This window comes from Cervus elaphus, chromosome 15 (assembly GCF_910594005.1).
Source record: "Cervus elaphus chromosome 15, mCerEla1.1, whole genome shotgun sequence".
In the NCBI taxonomy this organism is placed as follows: Eukaryota; Metazoa; Chordata; class Mammalia; order Artiodactyla; family Cervidae; genus Cervus; species Cervus elaphus.
In genome coordinates, this window is record NC_057829.1 from 10,047,396 (window position 1) to 10,071,628 (window position 24,233).

At 40.0% G+C, this 24,233-nt stretch overlaps 2 protein-coding genes across 12 annotated transcripts in view; one reads left to right on the forward strand and one right to left on the reverse strand.

The window, feature by feature from the left end:
• EGLN1 (egl-9 family hypoxia inducible factor 1) overlaps positions 1-2,808 on the forward strand; it is a 60,293-nt gene extending 57,485 nt beyond the window's left edge. The window contains exon 5 of the mRNA XM_043926477.1: positions 295-2,808. Coding sequence (XP_043782412.1) covers positions 295-359 — 65 coding nt within the window. The 3' untranslated portion in view covers positions 360-2,808. The remainder of the gene's footprint in view (positions 1-294) is intronic.
• SPRTN (SprT-like N-terminal domain) overlaps positions 1-24,195 on the reverse strand; it is a 49,360-nt gene extending 25,165 nt beyond the window's left edge. For 7 of the 11 annotated variants that reach the window (XR_006345448.1, XR_006345447.1, XR_006345444.1 and 4 more), the window contains exons 1-4: positions 23,576-24,053; positions 22,249-22,348; positions 17,958-18,086; positions 15,014-15,281 (exon numbers count right to left, since the gene is read on the reverse strand). Coding sequence is in view for 6 of the 11 variants with exons in the window: in XM_043926476.1 (XP_043782411.1) it covers positions 15,014-15,281; positions 17,958-18,086; positions 22,249-22,348; positions 23,576-23,796 (718 nt within the window). In the remaining 5 variants the exon portion in view is untranslated. The other 4 variants (XM_043926473.1, XM_043926471.1, XM_043926474.1 and 1 more) reach the window with 4 other exon arrangements.
• Positions 24,196-24,233: the final 38 nt, after the last annotated feature.

The following is a 24,233-nucleotide window of genomic DNA, read 5'->3' on the forward strand; positions in this document are numbered from 1 at the left end:
GAGGCTGAACATACTGCTATTAATATTTTATAGCAATTCAGTTTGTTTTTCAAAAAGAAAAAAGGAGACAAAAGTCATTATCCCTCTGTAGAGAGTGGTTTTCCCCTTTGAAGGTTTACTAGTTCAGAGTCCCTGCACTTACCATAATCAACCCTGGGGGTGACTTCTGGGAGTCTGAGTGTGACCACTCTCAGATGATGTGTGTTTGCAAGTTGAAACGCTGCGCACAATGGGATGTAGGAACAGAAGCTCTCTGGTACTTAATGCATGAATTTTTTTTTTTTTACCTTGCAGGTGAAAAAGGTGTGAGGGTTGAACTCAATAAACCTTCTGATTCGATCAGTAAAGACGTCTTATAGAGCCTTTCATCCAGCAATACCCCACTTCACCTACAATAATTATTGACGCTATTTGTTAACTTGTGAATACAAATAAATGGGATAAAGAAAAATAGACAACCAGTTGGCAGTTTAAGGAAACAGAAACAACTTTTTTGTGTTGCATCAAAACAAAGATTTTGATTGTGTGGCTTTGTACTGCATGACTGACTCCAAACCTGTGATGGGAGGAATATAAGTTATCAACTGAAAGTGGTATTTACATCTGGACATGAAATAAGTGCCCTAGGTAGAATTGTTTTCATTCTTATATTTTGCCAGATCTGTCATCTAGCTGAATTCATTTCATCTCTCCCTTTTTTATATAGTCAAGTTTGAATTTGAAATAATTTTTGTATAATCAGGTACAATTTATCAAAACTGAATTGAGAAAAAATTACAGTATTATTTCCCAAAATAGCATCAATCTATTTTTGTAAACCTCTTCGTACTATTAAATTTTGCCCTGAAAAGCCTCTTAAAATGATTGTTGCCAGTGACTAATGATTAATTTTGTTTTTACTTAAAATAAGAAAAGGAGCACTTTAATCACCAACTGAAAAATCAGATTGTTTTGTAGTCCTTACACTAATTTGAACTCTTAAAAGACTGCTGCTGCTGTTTTTTTGACATTGTTAATAGTGAAAACTGTCACTGTTTACTTTACCATTTACTACCAGTAACTTTTAGTTCATGTTTTATAGGAAAAATACACAGTAAAAAGGTTTTATCTTTTAAGTTACATTAAAAAAGAAAAAAAAAAACTACAGTGACTGGCACTAAATGAACTTGAGGTTATCCTCCTCAGCATCAAGTTCCCCAGATAAAGGGCTTTCTTCTGCTTTCAGGTACATCCTGTAGATGTGGAACATCCTGTCCCCTTTCCTAGACTTTTCCTTTTGCTTCCCGTCAGGTTGATTGTACTTTGAGTTTTGCTCTTTTCTTCCTCCTTCTCTGCCCATCTGGCCAGCAGATCAGAACCTCATTCCTGTTAGGTAGCGTCAGGGGGAGACTGTGCCTCCAGACCGAACGGTGTTATTACAGACTTGACATCAGTGACTCCTCAGGCCACTGCTGATGCCTCCCAAGAGGCGGTGCTGTCCGTCAGGACTGAAAGATGGACGTTCAGCTTAAAAATCAAAGCACGAAGCAAAAAAACCAGATACTTCTGAGTCTTCTTTTTTACTTTTCAGAAAAAAGAGGGAATCCTACAAAATCACGTAAGTCCTCCCAGACTTGAGTTATTTAACACCTGAATTAGGATGGATATCTTAGACTTCAGTTTCCTAGGCTGTTTAGCAAAGCCCAAAAGGTGGTATCTGTATTTTGCATGAATTATGGGTGTAAGGCCTTGCCCACTTCAGTTTTCTATCTCTGTCCTTGATCTTCTTTGCCAAAATAATGTGAGTGTACAGAAATGTTTCTGTATATTTCAACCTATGACAGTTTTAGCATCTGTATAGTTTGTATTCAATTAGAGACCTTTTCTATGGAAAGCTCAGTAATTTTTATTAAAAGATTGCTACTGTTCATGTAAAACATGAAAAAAAGTTGTTTAGTGAACTGGCAGCATGGATTTAGGGTGGGATTAAATATTCAGTATTGTGATCTCACTTCGGAGAACTTGCAGGAGACAATTGTAGTTGATTGTTGGTTTTCCTCACCCACTGCAGTTTTGTTCCACTTCCTTTCCTAGTCCCAGATAATGTTAGTACAATGCAACATCTCAACAGTAAGTGCCTCTGCCCCTGCTCTCCCCTCGCGCCCCAGCCTGGTCTGCAGTGCACTGCACTGCCTGAGGCCACAACTCAAAAGCGCTATTATTTTTAGGTTGAGTAGAAATTGTATGATGTTGGTGGGAGGTTTGTTTTGTCAAGGTGTACAATAACAGCCTTTTAATCTGGGAGCCCCTGTGTCATTCAGATATGTATCTCTGCAGTTGTGCAAAGTGTCAGATTCTACTGTCTGTGGGTTGTGCTTGCCTGACAGGTTTTAAATTTTGTTGTGGGGTTTTTTTTTGTTTGTTTTTGGAAAAGTTTATAATTTCTTGGAGATTGTTGTGAAAGGATGGAGAAATCAGGATAGCCATTTCTTCAATATCCATTTAAAATCTGTTCTTTTCATGTTAGTGGGACTGTTAACTTGTCACCAAGCAGGACTCTATATAAAACAAAATTTAAAACTATTTGTGGCCTATATGTGTTTAATCCTGGTAAAAGATAAAGCTTCTAATGCTGTTTTTATTCAACATATTAACCAGCTGTAAAACACAGACCTTTATCAACAGCAGGCAAAGAATTTCAGGATTTACATACAGATAGACTATAAAATCATGTAATTTGAAAAGCAGTGTTTCATTATGAAAAAGCTCTCAAAATGCTTGTAAAGCTAATCTAATTAAACAGATGTATAAATGTTCTTGAAAAAATTATGCTTATTTCCACCTGTCTCTTGTTGTTTTTTGATCCTTTATCATACACTGACTTTCTTAATGGGCTCCTCCATCAGATAATGTGCTTTTCTCTCACTCATCTCTGGCTTAGTCCAGAGCATGTGGTACTGCTTTTTATAAATGATAACAAGGGAAAGAGAACAGCAAACATGGAGTGTGACAATCTTAGCAATAATTTTAGCAATCCTGGGAGTAGCTGGACTGTCCATGGGATCCATTTGTATTCTCAACATTTAGATTCTTGCCCTTTTAATACGATTTTTTTTAATGACTCTAATACTCACACTGTCGAGCCTGTCTGTGTGGCCCCTCTGCTGCAGAAACGAAGGGCCATGAGGTGTATCTCTAACCGTCACAGGTATCCTGTGTGTATATATGCAGAAAAGTATAATCGGTGTGGTCATGAACTAAAGAGCTCTTTACAACATGAGGTCAATATACATATTCATTTACCTCTTATTTAAAATATTCTTTGGTGTGGTGTTTTTGTTATATTTCAACCTATCTTCCCTCATAGCTTAGTTGGTAAAGAATCCGCCTGCAATGCAGGAGACCCCGGTTCAATTCCTGGATCAGGAAGATCTGCTGGAGAAGGGAAGGGCTACCCACTCCAGTATTCTGGCCTGAAGAAGTCCATGGGGTCACACAGAGTCAGACACAACTGAGCGACTTTCACTCAGTTAGGGCACTTGTAAAATTCTACTGAAATATAGCTGAATGGATTAAAGGGGAGGGCCAGTGTGAGTTAGGGATGGAAACTGATTATTTTTGGTATTGTGGCGAAAAGAGCACAGACAAAATTGACAGATTTGTTTAGTTCTGACGCAACCACTGAATTTGTGTGACCTTCGGAGCCTTTTTCATCTGAAAATAAGCACAGTGGCTCCAGTCTTACAGAAAGAGTTTTGCGTGACCCAAGTGAAACAGAGTATTCCCAAGATGCAGAGGGTCTGAGAACGTGAGCTCTATCTTGGTTTTGGATGGCAATTATATGTATTTATGCCATATATTTAATAATTGTACCTGGGTTTTTAGAAGTACCCAGTCTCCACTGCTTCAGGAATAGGCTCTTAGGCATCTTAATGTCAAGAATGCAGTCCCCAGATTCTGCTGTTGATTTTAAGGCAGAGTCTTTTCATGATCAGTTCAGTTCAGTTCAGTCGCTCAGTTGTGTCTGACCTCTTTGCGACCCCATGAACCGCAGCATGCCAGGCCTCCCTGTCCATCACCAACTCCCGGAGTCCATCCAAACCCATGTTCATTGAGTCGGTGATGCCATCCAACCATCTCATCCTCTGTCGTCCCCTTCTCCTCCTGCCCTCAATCTTTCCCAGCATCAGGGTCTTTTCCAATGAGTCAACTCTTCACATCAGGTGGCCAAAGTATTGGAGTTTCAGCTTCAGCATCAGTCCTTCCAATGAACACCCAGGACTGATCTCCTTTAGGATGGACTGGTTGGATCTCCTTGCAGTCTAAGGGACTCTCAAGAGTCTTCTCCAACACCACAGTTCAAAAGCATCAATTCTTCTGCACTCAGCTTTCTTTATAGTCCAAATCTCACATCCATACATGACCACTGGAAAAACCATAGCCTTGACTAGATGGATCTTTGTTGACAAAGTAATATCTCTGCTTTTTAATATGCTATCTAGGTTGGTCATAACTTTCCTTCCAAGGAGTAAGCGTGTTTTAATTTCATGGCTGCAGTCACCATCTGCAGTGATTTTGGAGCCCCAAAAAATAAAGTCTGTCACTGTTTCCCCATCTATTTGCCATGAAGTGATGGGACCAGATGCGATGATCTTAGTTTTCTGAATGTTGAGTTTTAAGCCAACTTTTTACTCTCCTCTTTCACTTTCATCAAGAGGCTCTGTAGTTCTTCACTTTCTGCCATAAGTGTGGTGTTATCTGCATATCTGAGGTTATTGATATTTCTCCCGGCAATCTTGATTCCAGCTTGTGCTTCCTCCAGCCCAGCATTTTTCATGATGTACTCTGCATATAAGTTAAATAAGCAGGGTGACAATATACAGCCTTGACGTACTCCTTTTCCTATTTGGAACCAGTCTGTTGTTCCATGTCCAGTTAAAACTGTGCTTCCTGACCTGCATACAGGTTTCTCAAGAGGCAAGTCAGGTGGTCTGGTATTCCCATCTCTTGAAGAATTTTCCACAGTTTATTGTGATCCACACAGTCAAAGGCTTTGGCATAGTCAATAAAGCAGAAATAGATGTTTCTCTGGAACTCTCTTGCTTTTTCATGATCACCAGAAAGTAAATTTCACCTGGAACATGGCAGTGCTCAAGGACACACCATTGGACCAATGATACGTATAAGGGGCCTGGCCTCATGAGCTGGGAAGAGTTTTACAAGTAGAAAACACTTAAATATAAACCAGGTCATAAGACAGGGAGGGCCTGAACAGCTGCAGGCAGCTTCTGATCAAATGGATCATTTCTTAGCTCTGAATAGGTGCTATAGAGGTTATTAGATAAGGAGTTAACTGGATGAAGTCTATATTTACTGAGATGAGGTCTTTTTCTGCCAAAATTGTTTTATTTCTATGGTCTTCTATAAAATAGCGTTTCAGTTTTTTTAAGTCAAAGTTACAGATGCACTTGTAGGTAAGTCAGCTTGTTTCATGTGAGGCTTGGTAAGAAAAATAGCCGCTTGTGTTCTTCCCCTGAGAAAAGGTTTTTACTCTTACGTGATTTTTTGGGTATGTGCTCAATTGCTGTGCTGAGTCACTCAGTGGTGTCTGACTCTGGTGACCACTTGGACTGCAGCCCGCCAGGCTCCTCTGTCCGTGGGATTTTTCAGGCGAGAACACTGGAGTGGGTTGTCATTTCCTCCTCCAGTTGCACCCAGTTAGTTCTAAATGATGCAGGTCCATTGCCACGCTCTAGATTCTTCATTATGTCTGAATGTCCCTGCGTGGGAGGTAAGCATACAGGTGTTTCTCCACCCCTCCTCTTCTGCCTCTACCATGCCTCCCTGAGCCCTTACATACTGTCTCGTGACTTTAGATCACAGGAAGAGTTAGAGACTGTTTGGGACATCCCTGGTGAGCCTTCCCTGGTGGTCCAATGATTAAGACTCTGTGCTTCCACTGCAGGGGGTAAGAGTTCCATTCCTGGTCTAGGAACTAGATCCCACATGCTATGTGACACAGCCAAAGCAAAAGGAAAAAAGACTATTTGTGCTATTCAAAGATGAGGTGTAGAATAAATCATGATAACTTTTATAGTTTACTTTTTTCTTAATGTCTTGCTTGGTCTTCTGTCTCAAACCCCCAAGGCCTCCAACCTGCAGGAACCTAGTGTGGTCGTACTGTCTGTCTGGAGCACAGCTGTCTCCACTGACCCCCTCCCACGTTGTTTGGAGGTCCTAGCGCTCCTTTCTGTGGGGTCTTCGCTTCCTGGGGCCTGTGTCTTCTCCTCTCTTGGCTCACTTCCTCAAGCTGGTGTAGCATGTCCTTCAGTACTTTCTGTGAAAGAGTACCTGGGAGGTAAATTTTCTTTAACTCTCACATTTAATTGGTAATTTGCCTGAGTTTAGAAACCTAGCTCGGAAATAATTATCCGTCAGAATTTTGAAGGCATTCTCTCGGTTCTAAGTTGCAGTGTGGATGCTGAGAAATCTGAAGCCATTCCTATTTCTGACTCTTTACACGTACTCTGCTTTTCATTATGTGGACACTCACAGAATAATTTCCTGTCGCCAGGGCTGTGACAGCGTGCCTATTCTCAGCCACTGTGAGAGGCATGCAAACTGTAAACTCATGCCCTACATTTGGGGACATTTTCTCCCCTCCATCTTCTCTGCTCTTTCTGAACTATTGTCCAGACAGGGACAGGGAAGCCTGGTGTGCTGCAGTTCATAGGGTCGTGAAGAATCAGACATGACTGAGCGACTGAGCTGAACTGTCGTCCAAAGAGTCCACCTCAGGTGTGAGCCTGTCACTGTTGGCTACTACTGCGTGCCTTTGTCCTTTGCTTTGAAGACATCTCATTTCCAGTTCTCCAAGGGTTTCACATGTGTTGTCACATTTTTAATTTTTAAGAACTCTCTTTTTTGTTCTCTAAATTTTTAAAATATATGAAAACCTGTTCCATTTAGTAGATACAGTATTTATCTTTTTTTTTTTTTAATTTTTTATCATTAGACGTTTTCCTCCCAGGTCTGACCATTCTTGCTTGTGTGTTCATATTTAAGGGGAAGTACTTGAGCTTCTGGCTTTCCAAGGAATCTTAGTTGCTGCCCAAATCTGAATCTCTTTCATTATCTTCCCAACAAAGTCACCTGTAACCTGTAGCTATAGCATAACTGTGAGACACAGAAAAAAGTTCAGTTTATGTGCAAACAGAGAAGTAAGCATCTGAAACTAGAGCCAGCACCAGCATCCCTGTGAAGGCTGAGTCAGGTGGAAACTATGTTAGAGAGCCAGGGCAGTGGGGGCCTAGAGGTAGCGGTGTCCGGGGAAAAATGGACCCTCCCCCCCCAAGTGGTGGGAATACTGATACATCACACCAGTGCATCTCCGGTGCTGCCCACTGGGGCGTCACAGGGAGGCTTCAAAGTTCATGAGATGGAAGGAGGCTGCTTGAGGAAGGCACCGTGTCAGAGAAGGGGAGATGTCTCCTGGAGGCTTGATGGTAAAATGGAAGGAGGAGGGAAGCAAGGATCTTAGAAAAATAAAATTATGGAATCAAATGAGATTGCAAATCACTCCCATCTCACAAATATGTCCTCTCTGTGAAATACTGTTTTTCACTGTTCCAACAGAAGAAAACACTCTTGATTCAAAAGCCTCTCATCTTTGCCTATATCAAACTAACTGTTTTTGCAAGTCAAGGAAAAGAATACCTTTCAAAATGAGCAGAATAGGGAAGAAAAATAGCTATAAACAGTACTATCTAGAAGGAAAAAAAATGAGAATTATAGCTGATGAAAATTCTTTCCTCAACCATAAGGCAACTGCAGAATGTTCAGTGTGAATGAAATATCTTTAAAAACAGGACTCTGTAGGAATAAAAATTAAAACCTGAAATTCGAAATTCAAAATCTCAGAACAAAAATGGACCAAAAGAAAAAATCCCTCAGGAAGCTGTGAAACAAGAATTGATGTAACTCCAGCAAAGAAACTAAAGATGACAAAATTATCTGAAATTAAGATTAAATTGTAAGATACCCCAGGAAAAATAAATCCAACTGAATATATAATGACGATCATTAGAAAAAAAGAGTAGGAAAGCAGACCACAGTGCCATATAAAATGGTCACAAAGGGTTAGAAAGCAGAAGGGGACAGACGATGAGCAGATGTGTTGTTTAGTCACTAAGTCATGTCCAACTGTTTTGTGACCCCATGGACTGTAACCCACCATTCCCCCCGTCCATGGGATTCTTCAAGCCAGAATACTGGAGTAGGTTGCCATTTCCTTCTCCAGGGGATCTTCCCATCCCAGTGATCAGACCGCTATCTCCTGCTTGGCAGGCTGATTTTTGACCACTGAGCCACCTGGGAAGCCCCTGTGTTGCAGTATGCTTACATGAAATAGCAACTAGAATGAACAGTTTACAAATAACAACTTGGGAGACTCACAGACATGATAAGAAGCTAGACTCCATCCTACCATCAGGGATCCTGTGAAAGTGAAAGTCACTCAGTCCTGTCCGACTCTTTGTGACCCCCATTGACTATACAGTCCATGGAATTCTCCAGGCCAGAATACTGTAGTGGGTAGCCTTTCCATTCTCCAGGGGATCTTCCCAACCCAAGGATAGAACCCAGGTCTTCTGCATTGTAGGCGGATTCTTTATCAGATGAGCCGCAAAGGAAGTATTTGAATATCTTGATATTAAGAATGCAACTGAACAAGTGTCTGGGTGTATCTTACTGAATTATTTTGAATGTATACAAATACATGTGAGGAATCTTGTTAAAAAGGAAATCCAATTTTCTTTCATGTTGGTGCAGATTTTCATGTTTAGTTTCCAAGAAATGCTTATAACCTGGAATGATTTGGGTCTCTAGAATATGTCTTGAAAATACACACATTTTGATTCTTTGGAGAAGTATGGAGAATCAGTGTTACATTAAGATGTTTTTGTAAAAGCAGGTAACAGATGTTGAGAAGTGCCTAGCCATTTCATGCACTTAACACCAAAAATTTAACAGGCTCCTCTTTGTTCCACTAGACCTCTGATACAGGGGCAAAGGACGTTACATTAGACTAATCAAGATGATAAGAGAGCAGAATAATAAGTACTAGACATTCAAAGGAAGAGTACTATGATTTTGAAAACAGTAGAAAATATAGGTCCCACCTTGTCTGGAAGACTTCCTGTTGGCGGTACCGTGTTTTGCCATGTCTGGGTACTGGTTTCTTGCAGAAGACTGTACATTAGTGTTCAGAGTAAAAGGTGAAATATAAACAAGTTTAGGAAGATTAAGGTAGATCAGTAGATCTACCTTAGGTAGACCTGTAGATCAGTCCTTGTTTGTTTGAACAAGCACAGACTCTTCACCATGCTGTGTCCCCTCTCCCAGGACTTGAGATCATAACCTGTCTTTTCCCTTTATGTGTCAGAACCAGTCATTATTATTCCCATTGTTGAAGTTTCTCTTTCTCTCTCTGGCTTTGCTATGCCTTCAGTTTTTCAGAGAAATTTAATTTACTAAGGTGGTTCAGATGGTAAAGAATCTGCCTGCAATGCGAGAGACCTGGGTTCAATCCCTGTGTCGGGAAGATCCGCTGGAGGAGGGCACGGCAACCCACTCTAGTATTCTTGCCTAGAGAACCCCCATGGGCAGAGAAGCCTGGCAAGCTACCGCCATGGGATCAGTCAGACACCACTGAACAGCTAGGCACAAGAGCGCCATCTGGTGTTCAGTAAGCAAGAGGGTAAATCTTCGTAGGTTTAGCACCAGAACCAAAGGCGGCAAACTGCAGCTTGTTTCTGTATTAGTCTACAGCATTGTAAACTTTGATAATGAGATGATTCCTGAATCACTAAAGATCAAGTCTTTCACTTTCATATCAAAAGATATGAGATGATGTATATGTAATTATATAACTTTCTAACAGTGGAATGTTAGAAATAAAAAGTCAGAGAAAAAGCCAGAGCTAATCACCACATGGCATCCTATGCCATTTCAGTTCCCTAGAGAATTTAATCTCCCTGGTGTCTCCAATGGTAAAGCGTCTGCCTGCAATGCGGGAGACCTGGGTTCGACCCCTGGGTCGGGAAGATCCCCTGGAGAAGGAAATGGCAACCCACTCCAGTACCCTTGGCTGGAAAATCCCATGGACAGAGGAGCCTGGTAGGTTTTAGTCCATGGAGTCGCAAAGAGCCTGGACACGACTGAGTGACTTCACTTTCAGAGAATTTAATCTGTAATAATTGTCTAGTAGAGTTTTACTTCATCTGGTGGATATGCTACTAGTCAACAACAAATACAACAAATTTCCAAAAAGGCAACAATAACCTCAAGGATAAAAAATCAAACAAACAACAACAGGAACCCACTGCCCCTCAATAAGGATTAACTGCAAAAAGAGCTCAGCTTGTTTTCAAGGCAGCCCAGTGAGGAGATCCCAGCTGGGTACTAAGTCTGAGGAAAGTTAGAGCGCCTGCCTGTTTCACTGTGACATTCTTACTTAAAACTCCCATAAGCTTCGGAAAGAAAATCTCAGAGCTTTTGGACCATGGGATAAAGTCTGCTTCCCTTTTCTCCTTCCTCATCTCTTCAAAATGAAGGGCAATAACATTTAAAAGTTGATCCCTAATGATTTTTGAAAGTGAAAAACCAGCAGAACGTAAAACTGACTGTTTTTCCTAATAGAAAACAACAGATTTGGGAGTATCAGAATCCTTAGATACTGACATGAAGTCTTATTTAATTCCAAATTTTAAATTAACTTCAACTTTCTTGCCAGTTAACATAGTCCCATCATCACTTAAAACTGACCAATTCTTGATTTTACAACTTAAGTATTTCTGGAAGCCATCTTCTCTCCATCCCAGCCATTGCCCTTCCCCCTCTTGCCAACCCCCCGACCGTGAACCCCTCAGAACACTTCTCAGATGTTCTTGGCTGGTGTATAAGCCTTCCCAATCCCCACAGCACCACCCCAACGTGAATCAACAGATGTGTATTAACAGGGACTATACAAACGACGTAAGTGGAGAATGCCATAGATGGGTTTTTCAGCCTCAAAGTTTTACTTGAATTTGTCCTGTCTGCAGTCTTTCTCCTACCATTTCACCCTTCACATTTTCCTCTGTTCATTTAGAACAGCTCAGGTTCTCCCAGTAGAATGTGCTGGACTGCTGCCAGACCTTAGTGTTCCTTCTTTCTGCAAGGCCCTTTCTCTCCACCCCTGCTGGACTAACTTGACTTGCCCTAGAACACTCAACTTGGGTGTACAATTTGTCTCCTCCATCTCCTGAAGCCCTGGGCTGGGCTGATTATCCTTTCCAGTTCCCACAGCACTTAACTATTTTGAAATTAATCTGCTTTTGTTTCACTCCCCGATTGGTTGTACTACTCCTTGAGGCCATGGGTGGGCTATCATATGCTTCATAGCACCAGAGCTTTGTATGGTTTTGGCACACAAAAAATATTTCCTGAACATAATTTGTTAAATGATCTTGTATGAGAGTATAAATGTATATATTCAACATAATACACATTTTAAGTCATTTATAAATATTTATTAAATACTATGGTTTAACTTAATGTTTCAAAAGAATCAAAACTCATAAACACTCACTGAGATAGGCTAAAACGAAAAGGACGATCATAGCGTTAAGACTGCTGAACAATAAGGTCTCATACATTGCTGTAAGCATGTAAGCTGGCAGGATTTACTGAAGCTAAACAAGGTACCTGGTGACCCTGCATTTCCAGTCTGGGGATATGCTCAACAGAAATAAATAAGAATGTTCTTAGCAGCACTGTTCACAACGGCCAGCCCCAAACAGGAGATGATGCCAATGTTCATTAATATTAGAATGATAAACTGGCATATTTACAAGTACTACGGAGCAATGAAAAGAATGAACTTCTGCTACCCATAGCAACAAAGATACTACTTCATGAAGTTCAAAAACAAGTAAACTAACTTGAGGTGACAGATGAAAACAGTGGTTACTTGGGGGCTGTGGGTGTTGACTAGAAGAGATGCCCATGAGGACACCTTCCAGGGTAACTGAAATGTTCTCTAACTTCCAGTGATCACACAGAGGGGAACCCAGCTGCACCTATGTATGTAAAAGTCATGCTGCAACAAAGTTAAGAAAAAGAAAAAACTTATGAACTAAAGCCTTGAAAATATGCCAACAGCTGGTTGTTACAGCCATGAGACAACAAAGTAAATTTCATCAAACTATCTTTGTCCCTTTGTTGTAACATAAAAAAGAATTTTTTTAAAAGAAATACTTTGCATCAGCAAAAAGGTATTCCTAAATGGTTTCAACTTTGGCTTAAGATTCATAATACTGTTTCCAGATGATGTTTCACTTGTACATAAACCAGGCAACTGTTATGTTACTTAGCATCTAAAATTTTGAGAAAACAGCTAAGCTCTGACCTACAAAATTACAGTAGCTATTTGTTACTAGCAATATTCCAAAAGAAATTTTACTATACTTATCTATAAGTAGATACTATAATATCAACATATTTATAGAATACATATAATATCTATATAATATTTACTATAAATATCTATTTACTATAAAATCTGCCACCTTTTAGTGAAACAGAAAAATAAAATCTTTATAATATAGGAAATGTTAAAATTTGGAAGAAAAAAACCCAAAGACCTTGAGTAGCCTAAAACAACTAGTTTGTAATTTTGGTCAATATGTCTGACACTATGGATATTACCAGTTCTGGGAATGAGTTTTAATATTAATAATGAAATATTCAATTTAACCAAATACCTGACAGAATTCCTCACTGCATGTTTTAAGGAAAATAAAAAGATTAACAGATTTAAATACTTTTAAAACCCAGAAAGAAGTATCTAAAAAATATACATGAATGCATCCAGAAGAAATTCTGGGCTCCAGTGTACATAAGACAAGAGTATAGCACCTCTAGGCAAAATATTTTTTAATTACAATCTCATATATATTTATATAAAGTAGAACATTTACTATTGATGAACTAGATTATAACCTGCAGATCTTATTAACCAGAAATTCCTGAGTGTAGTAGTGAGGCAATTAAGGTGGACGTTGGAGACCCATTCATTTTTCAGAGATTTTTTTCAGCTTTTGACTTGGGTGCTATCACGTTCAAGGCACCAGTCCAAGTGCTCGTTAATCTGAGCCTCTGAAACTTCATCCTGACACACAGGACAGTGTACCACTCTGCTCTGATTTGATGAACTGCTGGGATTCTGAGCTGCAGCTGGAGGATGTAAACTACTCTGCAGATCATTACCACCACTCTGGGTTTGCTCTTTCTTGATAAAAAAGTTGTCAAAAAAAGTCTTGTCTTCTAGCCTGGGTCGTTTACTTGGGAGTTTACCTTCAGGCCCACCTGCATCCTGGGGCACAGTGACAGATGTCGATTCCATGGCTTTTAAGGAGTTCCTTAGAGATATCCTAGAAGATGTAACCCTCCTTTGAGAACTGGAAAAGACTGACTTTTTAGTGCTGTCGCCCACAGTGAGACTTTTCTTTGGAGACCCATTCACACTTCTGAAAGCCTTGTTGTTGGCAATGGACACTTTAGGGAAGTAGTTGCTTAAGACATTTTGATGACTGGTACTGAGAATAGGGGATGCTACGGAAGTCTTTTTACTTGGACCATTCTGTTCAAATTTCACCTCAGTTTTAGAATGAGGTCTCAGGGCATTTGCTGAATGGTCTTGACTTAAAGGCTCTTGGGTTTCATTAATAGCATGTGAAGTGATACATTTCCCAGATGAACAATTGCTGGTTTCCCCTAGGACATAACCTTTCCCGCTAAAGGGGATTAACAGCTGTTTCTCCCCTCTGTTCAGTTTGTCTGCAAAAGAAGTAAGATTTTTCCTTGATTCAAAATTTATACCATAACAAGTATTAAGCTAATGGATAGTTTTTCCAAATGAAGAAATACTATTTTGTTCTGACTTAGAACTATACTGTAATTCTCTATTAACAGGAGGGCAACCTTCAGCAGTCAGAAAGCTCTGATACTGAGAACACATAAAGGACAAAAACACCCTCCTTTCAAAACAAAACACAAAATACCATCATACTTAGATAAGGAGTTCTATCATGCAAATATCAATAGCAAAATAACTTTTATCAAGAAAGCTCCTTTAGTACTCTTAAGCCACGTCCCAGATGGGAAAAATCTGCTACTGCATTATCTTCCCAGCTCACAAAACAGGATATAATCTTTCCACATAAATTCTTCTATAGCTTCTCAACTTAGTAAATGTTTCAGATTTGAGAAAGCTTATGTCCATGAATCCTTATCACATCCAATCAACAACTTCCCAAGGGAAGAAACATTAACCTGGCTACCCCTTCAAAGGGCAGTAACTCTGAACTGCAGAGGAAAGGGGTAAATCTTGAAGTGTTAGCATATACCTGCCGTATCCTTTTCCCATTCTTCTAATGAAAATACATACATCAACAGAAGTTGCTTGGATAGACTCCAACTGATAGGAAGGGGTGTAGCTAGGACTTACATTCCGGGCATTGTTATTTGAATTACTGTTTTTACCTTGACAATCTTTTTTTTGCCTTCTGTTTCCTAATGACCCAGTGAGTCAGGATAGGGAAAGGGACTTTACCCTTAAATTTTAGCAGTGGAAGCTATTCCCACTTTTTCTCACATGTATATAGAGCAAAATACATTTTTCTACCACCGTTTTATGGACAATGGGATTTTTTTCTGCTTTAAGTCCATACTTGAAAATATCTACACAAGAAACACTCTTTAAGCTTTATCTTTTTCTTCAAAAAATATTGCTAAGGGTTTTATCTCTAACAAGAGAAAAATAAAAAAATAAAAAAAATTTTAAATGGGCTTCGGTTGAAACCAAATTTCTTGTTTTGCCTTTTTTTCTGTTGAACAAATTAATTAAAGCTTTATCTTTATGCCAGTCTCTGAAGTGTCCTTCAGAGAACTAGCCACAGTAGTGGAAAAGTAGGAAGACTACAAGCAGACTTACCTTTATGCTCTGCTTCTGATACTGGCTGCTTTCCCAGTTTTGTCTTCCCTTTGCCCTTTTTTGAGTAGTTCTCTGGCTCCTTGATTTTGATGAAAGTGCCTCCACAGGTTCTCTGGTGTTCAGCCCACCAGTAGTCATGGGCGGAGGGTGCCCTGTTGGTGGCGCGCTTCACATAGCCGAAATACGGCTTACTGTTCTGGCATGGCCCGTTGCAGCGCCACCAGTGCCGACGGTACTCGTCCACCTCGTCATGGAAAGTGTGGTACACCTGGGCCGGAACAAAGTTCTCAGCGTTAAGCAGGCAAGTTAACAATTTTACGAAAATATATGTAATAAATAAGCAGCCTCCCACAACTTCCTTTTTTTTAAACTTTCCAACTTCTCAAGGGTTTTCTGAAGTTATATTCTGGGAAAGATACTAACTATATTTAGCTTCTCTTCAAAAGTTCATTTTAATGGGAATCAGCAGTAGTTAATTTAGTGCTACATAAACTATGTAAAGATAGAGAAATGTGAGACTAGAAGACAACTTTAAAAAAACCAAAAAGCTTCTATATGTGAGTTTTAGAAACTCACTTTCTAAATGATGAAAAATTAGGATAAAGATTTTATATAATGTCATAATCAGTAAGAATTGTTCCCACTGCTTAAGTTGAAATTTTCCCCTATAGGTAACCATACCAAAGGATTCTGAAGGACTCTTTCCTATAAACACTGGACCCAAACACAAGCACCTGGTCTCAGGCTGCCTCTGCAAAATCCGTTCTCCACATTCACCCAACTCTGCTCATTTCCTCACAAACAGCTTTCTGGGGTACCACTTAATCTGTTTACAGGTGAAAAGCTCTCCAGGGTTTGAATGTTCTCATCCTTGTATCCCTAGTGGTTATTACCAGCTTGGCATAGGGAAGGTGCTCAGTAAGTGTTTGCTGACTGAGTGAATGAGAAACTTCATTGAGACAAATTCTCTTTAAAGGTGCTTTTCAGTCCTTGAACAGGATCCCTCTGTTTCACCCTCTAGATGAAATCTTACTTAGAACCTAAGCAGCAGACAGACAGAGAAGAGTTCAGGCTGAAAGGAAGGTGAGCCCTCCCACATGGTGGCTCTGAGGCTGGTAGGGCCCCATTTTACAAATGATACTTCCAAATGACTGAGCAACTTTTCCTCCTGTCCTCTCAGTGGAATGTTATTAGTTATATAAGATAAGGAGCAACAACAGCATATGAGTCTTGTTTTTTTTTAACTCTTAATTTCAGTAACTCTCCGGATAGTTTTATATTCACTATTTCTCCACTATAAGCAAACAAATTCTATTGTTTGGCAAGCATACAAACAATGCAAATTATGGTAAGTGCAGAAGAGACTGGAGGACAGGTTTGGGAGCAAGAAGGCTTGTAAGACCCTGCCTTCTCTCTTATGTTGAGAACACCTCGCTTAGTAATTCAGTGGTAAAAAAGACAGGGAATTGGATCTCTTTTGATTCCAACTTCTGTAATTCCTATAGCCTGGGGCTGTAACTTTTTAACAATGTAGTTAACTAAAAACTGTCCTCAATGTGGATGCCCCATGGAGTCTGCCATTATCAGAATGTAACCTGGCAAAGCAAGGGCTGTCTACTTGATAAAACCTCCTAAATTCTCTTCCAACTGAACAACAGGAAATACACTAGAATTTTGCTTAAAGTGTAAAAGTCTTTTATACTAGCAACTCCGTAATTCCTTTGCTAATCTGGATTTTATGTGACTGTGTTAATGCAAGCCACTTATTTGATATTAAAGGAACTCAGTCCAGTAATGAAATGAGTTCTCTAGAAAATTAAACTGACAGCTAGAAAATAATACATGGAGGATGAGTACTTTCCCTTTCCATCACACTGGCTTTTATTGCTTTTTAAAATAAGGAAATTTCTAAACACACAAAGGCATTTAATCTCTGTAGGAATTAATATTTGTTTTGGTTCAATTAAATTCAGTACTTGCTAAGTGCTTGTAGAGGCACTATGTTATACATCTTGTGCAGGTGTATACAAAGATACACAGGTGTATATAAAGATAGGTAAGACCACCCTACTGGGGTATGAAAGTAAAATATAACATTGTAAAAGGTTAAATATCTGCTGAGGAGGTTAAAAGGAGGGAGAAGTTATATCCCACTGTAAAGATGAAGATCATTTTGACAGAAAATAGAAGAGGCACATTTTAGGGAAAGAATATATGAGGAAAGGCACAGAAATGAACAGTTCCGTTAGAAACATAAGCAAGGGAGTTGTGGAAAGTAAGAAAAAAGGAACAGTAAGGTTACTGGATAAAATGAATGTATAATAACAAAGACAACATTTAATTAGTACCCAAACTGTGCTAAAATGTTTTTGCTTGCATTTTCTCTAACCCTCACAAGGATCCAATAGCCTAAGTATTGTTATCATCCTCCTCTTACATGTGAGTAAACCAAAGTATGAAAGAGTTTAAGTAGGTCCCACAATCAGTGGCACCAGCATCAGGATGTGGGCAACCTGACTCTTCCTGCTTTTCTGACCCCAGGCTCTGCCACCTCCCACATTATGCAGAAATCCAAGTTAAACACTTCAGATGAAGGGAGTAACATACAATAGCAGCAGAATATAGGACAGACTGAAGGAAGAGACAATGAGGAAAAGTAATTAGGAGATGACAGTAATAGTCCAGAAGAGAGGTACTCAGGCCTGCAATAACTCTGCACAACAAGCTGCCCCCAGAGGTCAGAGGTCTCAGGGATGTCACTAGAACTGCTGTCTTCTACTATGGGTCCCAGATAAGCTGGTCTGCTTCTCTGGGCCCCTCACTTGCCCTGGGAAATCCTCAAACACAGTATTTATTTCTACCCAGTTCTCTATTTTTAATTAAATCCCAGGAAATACTGAATAAATAACTACTAAATATCATAAATGTGTGTGGCTTTATATACCGTTATATTGGCTCCTGTCAGGCGATTGATGCGATGCATATGCTTACAAAACTCTGGACCATGCCCTTCCCGATCTTTATCATTATTAGTGACAAATAAGTAGGCATGTATCATTTCATGCAAGAGGGTCTGAAACAAAAAACAATCACATTAATTTGTTATGGTGCTTCTGAAAATAAAAATGCATTTTCTGACTCTATCTGGGAGTCTTAACCTTCTTTGGATCACAGACTCCTTTCAGATACTGAAGAAGTCATGAACTATCTTATATAAGCACACATTCACACAACTTTGCATATAATATCCAAAGTCCTGTAGATCCCAGGTTAATTCCCTATTCCAAGAAAGCCTTTTAAATTATTAACCAAAATCCAGTAGAAAAGACTGATAAATTCAGCTACATGAAAATTTTAAAATTCTGTATGGGGAAAAAAATGTTATCAGTAAAATGAAAAAACTCAGGAAAATATATGTGCAACTATCTCACAGGCTATTAACTCCTAAATTATAAAGCACTCCTAAAAATCAACGGGGAAATGATCAACAATCTGATTTTAAAATAGGCAAACTTCATGGACAGGTCACAGAAAATGAAATATAAATTATCCATAAACATGAAAAAATGCTCAATTTCATTTGTAAAAATAGAAATGCAAGTTAATACATAAGTATACAACTTCTTGCTTATTGAGACTGGTAAAACTAAAGTTTGACACTATTAGTAAAGCTAAGGGAAAATAAGCATTCCCATATATCACTGGTTGTTGTTGTTTAGTCATGTCTGACATGACATGTCTGTTGTAAGTCATGTCTGACTCTTTGCAACCCCACGGATGGCAGCCCACCAGGCTCCACTGTCTATGGGATTTCCCAGGCAAGAATACTAGAGTGGGTTGCCATTTCCTCCTTCAGGGGGTCTTCCCAACCCAGGGACTGAACCCCAGTCTTTTGCACTGACAAGCAGATTCTTTACCACTGAGCCACCAGGGATCACTGGTAGGAATACAAAATGGTACAACCCTTGTGGAAAATTTGGTTAACATCTAACATATTTACAAACACATTTATTGTTGGACTCAGCAACACCTAGACTAAAATGAAAGGCCATGTGTATAAGGTATTTCATTGTGGCACTGCTTACAAAGTGAAAGAGTGAAAACAATGTTTAGCAATAGGGGCTTCACTGAAAGAACTATGGTACAGCCACATAATAGAATTCTATGTAGCCATAAAAAAGAATGAAAAGTACCTCTATGAAATGATGTGGAGGGCACTATAGAATGTATTGTTTTAATGAAAAAGGCAAGGTACAAAAGAGTGTACTCAGCATTTTGTATAAGAAGTATGCTATGTGGTGGGGAGTAGATAAAGAGTGGATATAAATACTGGCAAAAGAGAATGATAGAAAAAAAACTAGTAACAACAGTATCCTTTATGGTGAAAAGGTCAGAATAGAGGCAAGGGGGAGACCAAGATTTCTCTGTGTATAGTCTTCTGTAGTTTGAGGATTTTAAATCATGTAAAATATTAAAACAAACAATAAAACTTACTGCTCATTCCATACCAAGGATGGAATAGTTTAGGTATAAAGTTTACAAAAGCATTTATGGCTGATATGTCATAATCTATTCAAAAAAATATGAATACAAAAGTGAAAATCATAAAGGTCCTCAAAAGCATAGCTTTTTTCATAACCCTCCATAGTTTTTTTTAAAAAAAGTTTTCATCAGAACTAGATTGGCATTAATGAATTTTAGTTGTATAGAATTATACGAATAGAGAAATGCAAGAATCAAACATTTACCAACTCTTATCTTTTCAAGAAAATGCCACTCTATCGAGACTCAAATTCAAAGGTCATTCTATATTTCAGATGTTTTTCAACATTCTAAAATAATGATAACTACTCTCACTAAAGAGAAACAACTTAGGTTCCTGATTTTTGGTTCAATTCAAACACGTCTTGAAAATGGTACATGGCATTATACTGAACATTTCCATTTTTATTTATCTACCATTTTCCACATTTAGGCTCTATCTACATATCATTTGTCCCCAAACACCTCAATTTCCCACCACTGTTCTAGATCTGGCCAAAAACAACTACTTCTAGACCTAAATATGCCATAAGCTTAGTGGCCTCACTTGTGTCCATAGCATACCCATTCCTTCTGCCAAAAATAGTCTCCTCTACCATTTCTACATGTCAGAATTCAATTCTGTCTTGTTAGGCTCGCCTCCTGGAGAAGGAAATGGCAACCTACTCGTGTTCTTGCCTGGGAAATCCCATGGACAGAGGAGCCTGGAGGGCTGCAGTCACAAAGAGTTGGACATGACTTAGCAACTGAACAACAACAACAAACATCAAAAGCAAATACTAGAATAACTAGATTAGTCTGGTACACAGTAGGTACTCAATACAGTGAGTGGTAGGCATGCTGATGTTAGTAGTAATGAAATCCACATCTGTGAAACTTTTCTTGACCTCCTCAACCAGTTTAAGTTTTTTCCTTTTCTGAATCTTATTCATTATAATTTAGGCAGCTACTTCAAATACAGGCCAGTCCCTCTATTCTTCCTCCATCCATCTTACTCCTGATTTCACATAATAACTTTCTGCCAACAGCAAATGCTCACCTGAAGCATTACCACATAGTTCCCATTTTCTTCTTGCCTATTACCTTAAGAAAAAAATCGTTCATGTGTTATTTAAACCAACATTGTTCATGCAATGAACTCAGTTTTCAATTAGGGCTGTTCAATTGGCGCTCCTTATAAGGTTGATCTGGTTAATCATAGTTTAATTTTTTTTAATGCTTTACTGTTTTTTTCCTGCTTCTTCACTGAATTACCAACAGAATTGTGTTTTTATCTACCACTATGACTGTAGATTGCTTATTTCTCTTATTCATTTCTGCTGATTGATGCTTCACGTTTAAAGCTATGCTATTACTTTTAGAGTCATTATGTGTCTGTATTTAATAGGTTATTTTATCATTTTAAAATGTCTCCCTTTTTTCTAGTAAAACTTCTTCCCTTAAAATCTTTATACTAATACTAGATAGCCATAACAGTTTTCTGTTGCCTAATATTTGGAAGATACGCTTTTTCTCATCCTTTTATTTTATTTTTCTTTTAGTTCTACCACTTTATTGCTACCAACCCATTTCCCTCCACCCTCGTGCACACATGCTCAGTCATGTAACCCCATGGACTTCAGCCCGCCAGGCTCCTCTGTCCATGGACTTTTCCAGGCAAGAATACTGGAGTGGGTTGCCATTTCCTTCTCCTTCTCATCCTTTTATATTTAACATATGTGTGTCTGTTTTAATCACATCTCAGTTAATGTCATATGCCACTGCATGTCTTTAACTGGAATGTTTAGTCCATTTACATTTAATATAATAACTGATATTGTTTTTATGTCCACTTTTCTCTCTATTTCATCTGGGCTTTGTCCCTTTATTAGTTTCTTTTTTATTGAGTATTTCTGTTGTACTACTTTAACATTTAGTAGCTTTTTTTTTCTTAATTGTGATTAAAAAAAATGTAACAAAACATTTACCATCTTAACTATTTTAAGTATACAGTTCAGTAGTGCTAAGTACACTCACATTGTTGTGAAACCCACCACTTTTTGCTATCCTTAAAAAACATATTTCCAGGCATGTTTTAACTTACTTCCCATCCAACCTCTATCACCTATGCTCTCTGGTGCATACATTTCAAATGATACAACTGAGGCAAGACAACTCACACCAGGTATATCTTGAGGATTTTCAGGCAACTACTGGACTCAACTAAACACAGTTTAGGGCTCCTACTGCTTCATTCAGCTATTAGGAGTGATCACCATCTATAGATATGAAGTGTGCCCTCACATTGGTTTTTTCTGCCAGCCCAGCTGTATGTCATGGGAGGACACCATGGTGGCTGAACAGAAGAGAATCAAAATTCGTGTGTGTCAATAAAAAGGTTTGGATCTTAACTTTCTTGCTGCTTCTAAACCAACTACTTTGTCTATCTAAACCTTATCTTATTTATAAAAATAAGGATAACACATAGTGAACATAAATAGGACTGTTGTAAAAATCAAAGTAGCTAACATACCTGAAAGCCTCCAACTTTGAAACACTGTAAGAATATAACATAATCATTATTTGCCCCACAATAAAAGTTTGCAGTAAGGGAAAACTGATTTTTTTCCCCCGTGTACAGGTTAATTTACAGCAGTCTAATAATAACTGTTTCTAAATTACTGAGCTAAGAATCAGGTTTATGCAAAGAATACCTCCACAAGATCTTTTCTTGGTCTCAGCTTTAAAAGGGGTTCACTGAGACGGATGGAACACATTCCACCCCTCCCTTCATAGCTGCATATCCCAGCACACCTGGAAAACAACCACCACAAAAATTGTTAGTCACCAAATATACACAAAATGGAAATAGAAATGAAAGAGCAAAATCCCTATTTATTGTTCTTGGACAGTTCAGACTGAGAGAACTCTATGAAGGATGGCTTTCTTGAGAGTATACCCACTTTGTTGGGAGATACTTGTATTTCATCGGAGTAGTGGCTTCCCTAGCCTGTTACCAGGCTGTAACAGCTTGAAAAAGATAATATTATTTTGCTGCTCCCTGTCTCCTCCCTACCAGCTATGCTCAATCAGTTGTAGTCGTAACGGCCAGATCTCCATTAGCCTATGTCCAAAATTATAATGGAATCCTATATGAAAGAGATACGTTAAACACACGAAGTGTCATATCTTCTCTCTTATTTTAGATGCTTTGATATCAATTCAAAAACAAGTACAGTGGTATACAACGACTTCTTAGACTTACTTGTTAACTCCGTTCATATACCGGGGTACATTATCTCAAATCAGAATTTCTCAAACCTGGAGTGTCAGGAAGGGATCCTTTTAGAGGCATCCCTTTAGATCCCCTGGATCCAGAAATATGGGAACATGAGCACCTTCCCCACTCTGGGGCTCCGGGGCTCACTGCTAAGTACACCACACAGTGTGTCCCTGGCACTCTCTCTTGGGGCAGATTCTGGCTGTTTCTCCCACCTGGATCCTAAAGCACACCCCTAAGACAAATTAGAAATGCGTTAACCTGCTTTTTAGTAACCGTTAAGGGCCTCTGGACTGTGCTGTGTACTTAGTCGCTCAGTTGTGTCCGACTCTGAGACCCCACGTACTGTATGAAGCCCGCCAGGCTCCTCTGTCCATGGGATTCTCCAGGCAAGAATACTGGAATGGGTTGCCATGCCCTCCTCCAGGGGATCTTCCCGACCCAGGGATCAAACACAGGTCTCCCAGGTCTCAGGCGGATTCTTTAACGTTTGAGCCACCAGGGAAGCCCTTTCTAGTGAAGTGAGATTCAAAGAAACACAATTTTTCTCTCAGTGCGCCCCTTACAAGTCAAGCCATCGCGGGATGAGCCACGGGGCTTTCTTGAAGTCGTTTAAGGTGAGAAGGGAACGGGCTGGAAGGAAGATAATCCCTGTGGGGCCGCCTGCCCCAAATCCAGAGCCCGGGCTAACGCCGCCGGGACCGGGAGGGGCGACAGAAGGGCCGCCGGCGGCCCCGTCCACAGCGGGGCCCGGGACTCACAGCGTCATCCTCACGCTCCACTTCACCTCGACCGCCTCCAGTTGGCCCCAGAAGAAACGGTCGTTGAACAGAACAAACAGGGCCTGTAAGTCAGGGGTGGGGTCCACCAACTCCCAGGACGCGTCGACCAGCGACAGGGGCTCCTGGGCCGGTTCGCGCTCCGAGACCTGCAGGTTCCACTCCTCCTGAAGCTGTAGTGCCAAAACCAGGTCCTCATCCATGGCTGCCGAGGTCCAGAGGGGGTGACTCCACGTCCGGGGCGGGGGGGGCGGGGGGGGGGGCGGGTCTGAGGGCCCGGTCACACGCCTAGGAGATACCGGCTTTCTGGCCAGTTCGCCGATCTCGCGAGACTCAGGGGAAACGGGCTCGACAACGGGAACTTAGCTTGTCCCAAACGCCGAAGTCAAGATTCTGGGTCTTAAAAAAAAGAACTCAGCGTGACACCACCTATGGGCTCAAAACTAGGGTTGAAGGTTTCAGATACCTGGTTACAGTCTTCACGGTTCGCGAGTCACGTCAAACACCAACGACACACTCCGCCCACGCGTAGCACATCGTAGTACCTACATCTCTCTGCCCCGCCCTCCACTCACTTCCGCAATAGCTTCTCCAGCGTAGGAGCCCTAGGCCCCTGAAGCTACTGCGCAGGCGCGCCGTC